Source organism: Poromitra crassiceps (assembly GCF_964638095.1).
Source record: "Poromitra crassiceps genome assembly, chromosome: 8".
NCBI lineage: Eukaryota > Metazoa > Chordata > Actinopteri > Beryciformes > Melamphaidae > Poromitra > Poromitra crassiceps.
The window spans coordinates 29760255-29762871 of record NC_139629.1 but is presented as its reverse complement, the minus strand read 5'-3'; the positions used below and the strand labels follow the sequence as shown (position 1 = coordinate 29762871).

At 43.2% G+C, this 2617-nt stretch overlaps 1 protein-coding gene across 1 annotated transcript in view; it reads left to right on the top strand.

Annotated features, from left to right (window-relative positions):
* The first annotated feature begins 2419 nt into the window (after positions 1-2419).
* LOC310781188 (uncharacterized protein) overlaps positions 2420-2617 on the top strand; it is a 23468-nt gene continuing 23270 nt past the window's right edge. Inside the window, exon 1 of the mRNA XM_083641741.1 lies at positions 2420-2617. This exon is cut by the window's right edge and continues 155 nt beyond it. Within this exon, the coding sequence (XP_083497867.1) occupies positions 2502-2617 (116 nt within the window). The 5' untranslated portion in view covers positions 2420-2501.

Sequence of the window (2617 nt, the reverse complement as noted above, 5' to 3'; positions counted from 1 at the left end):
GGAATTGCAAAAACAAAACGAAAAACTTTTTTTTTACAGTGCACTTGAACGCAACATGCAATATACCCGCTGAATAAGTGTCCCAATGTTCATGTCATTCTGGGCAATACTCTTCTGTTATAGCATTTCAGTCTGAAATATGGAATATCTTTCAATAATATTTATGACTAAAAGGCTAAAATTAATCTCATGTGTAAGAAATGACTGTTCTACATTGAAGTAGAAATTTAAATAATTAACTTGTTGGTTTTGGATTTATTTAGCTTCCAGTGCATTTTTGTTCTTGTGTGACCCTCAACACAGGCTTTGAGAATCCCAGGCCACTTATTGATACTTATGCTTAAATTAACCCACTCATATTCTGGTTTATTTCAAGAAAAACATTTCGGCTAGTGGAAATTCTAATTGGCTGGTAACTTTAAAATCTAGCAGCCATATTGGCAGGTGGTGAAAAAAGTTAATTTCAAGCCCTGCAGGGAGAGCAGGTGGTGACATAGGAGTGAGTGAGGAAAAGGATCAAATATTGGTGGTTAAGACTGAATAATGACATCACAATTGTTCATTTAAAATGAGTTATTCCTCTAAACATTTTTTTGTGGCCCTCTCTATCATCAAAGTTGCCCATCCATGGCTTACGGCATGACAATATTTGTTCGGCCCCTGGCAACAATCTGGGTTTCTCATGTGGCCCCCCATGAAAAATAGTTGCCCACCCCTGCTATACCCTATAACATCTTGACGTGCTTTGTTTTATGTTTTTGTATTGTTATCCCCTGTTATTTCATGTGATTTCTATTGATTTTATGAAGTGTGCGGCACTACAGGTAGCTACAGTGTCTGCTGTTCCTGTTCTAAATGTATTTTATGTATTTGTATTTGCAGTTGTCACCATCATACCTGCACAGGGGACTACGGTTGAAAATTAGCCAAGCTGGCTAAACTGGCACATTTACAGAAATGTTTATTAATGTGCGCTGTCCCTGTCAGTTTAAACTCAATAAATGAAAGTAAATAAATGTATGCATTACTACATTACTACATTACTACAGGCTGGAAGACAGAAGAAGACCCGCCCCTGATCTTCTGCTTTGTCCCGCACAGAAGGATAGTTTTATACGTAGGGACACTCGTGTGTCACGGCAGCGTTATTTCGAATCGCACATAGGTTAAGCGAGAAAACTATAAAATATATAAAATTAAAAATACAATAGGCTACAGCACATAGGCCTAGCTCCCCCCCCCCCCCAGGCCAGCCGTTTGTTCCTTACAGCATCCCCTACCTAAAAGTACTTCCAGCACCACTGCCTCGAGGCCTGGATGGGGGTGCAAGTCTTGGAGGTTTGTACCTGCCGAGATTTGCATCCCTGTTTTTAAGTTAAAACACCCCCAAAATGTGGTGGGGATGCAATTCTCGGCGGGGGTGTAATTTAAGCACTTTTTCACATGGCGGAGCCGATGCTCAAAATTGTAAACTGCACTACACCCTCCCAACCACTGAGCACCGAACCGATACATCTGCCGCTGTGGAGCACCTACAAACTTGGCATGGCATGTAAACAAGGGCTCTGTAAAGTACGTACTATTGAACGCGCATCCGAGACTCGGAAGGAAGAATGACATCAGGATCAGTACTTGTTAATTTCAGTGAGACTCTAAAGTTGAATCTTCTTGTTCCCCTCCAAGCCAGCAGGAGGCTCGCTCTGCTCTTCCCGCTTCACTCCACAAATACGAACCACGTTGACCTGGAACCTAAATCAAAGAGCATGGAAGGAAAGAGACGACACCCGGCCATTTTTGGAAACAGAATGCGCCTCGCAGTGGTCAGCTGCGGTAGCGCTGGCCCCTATAATCAGCCTCTCTAAACAGTAACTCAACGGGAGTTGAACCTCGGGTCCTTTTCATTAGGTATTTATCTTGAAAAAACTAAACAAAGAAAACGAAAAAATTTGCTTAGTTTCCACAATATGGTTGTTGTTTTACATCCCTGCACTACACCACTTCAATCAAGATTTGCAGTACGCCCGGAAAAGATGTGAATCCCCAAAGTTTAGAGTGTTCTCCCGTTGAGTTACTGTTTAGAGAGGCTGATTATAGGGGCCAGCGCTACCGCAGCTGACCACTGCGAGCCTGTGCGAGGTTCTTTTGGCGCTGTCACGCTTCCAAAAATAAAAAATGGCGGAGGCTGCTGGGCGCTGATGTTGCAATGGGGCAATATGGAGCTGTCATTTCTTTCCATAAAAGTTCTTTGCCTAAATAGATTCCACTATGAAGAAGACATCAAACTCCAGTAGGTGGCGGTAATGCACAATAAGCTGTTTGCCAACCGCCATAAAACAATAGAAGAAGAAGAAGAAGAAGAAGACGGAACCTGGAAGACAGTCATATTCTGTCCCGCTTGCTGTGTTTGTTTGGAGGAAGGAATAGTGTCAGCCGTAGATGGGTCTGACTACGTGAGACTAACGAAGGAAGGAAGGCTGACGTGCTAAAGCAGAAAAGGTAAAATGTGCGAGGACATGCAGCTGCTGAGGCTGTGTGTACAGGAGCGGATCAGCGCTGCTGCTGAACACTTTCTGCTGCTGCTGGAAAAAGGAAAAGAAATCCCGCAGGAACTGAGAGC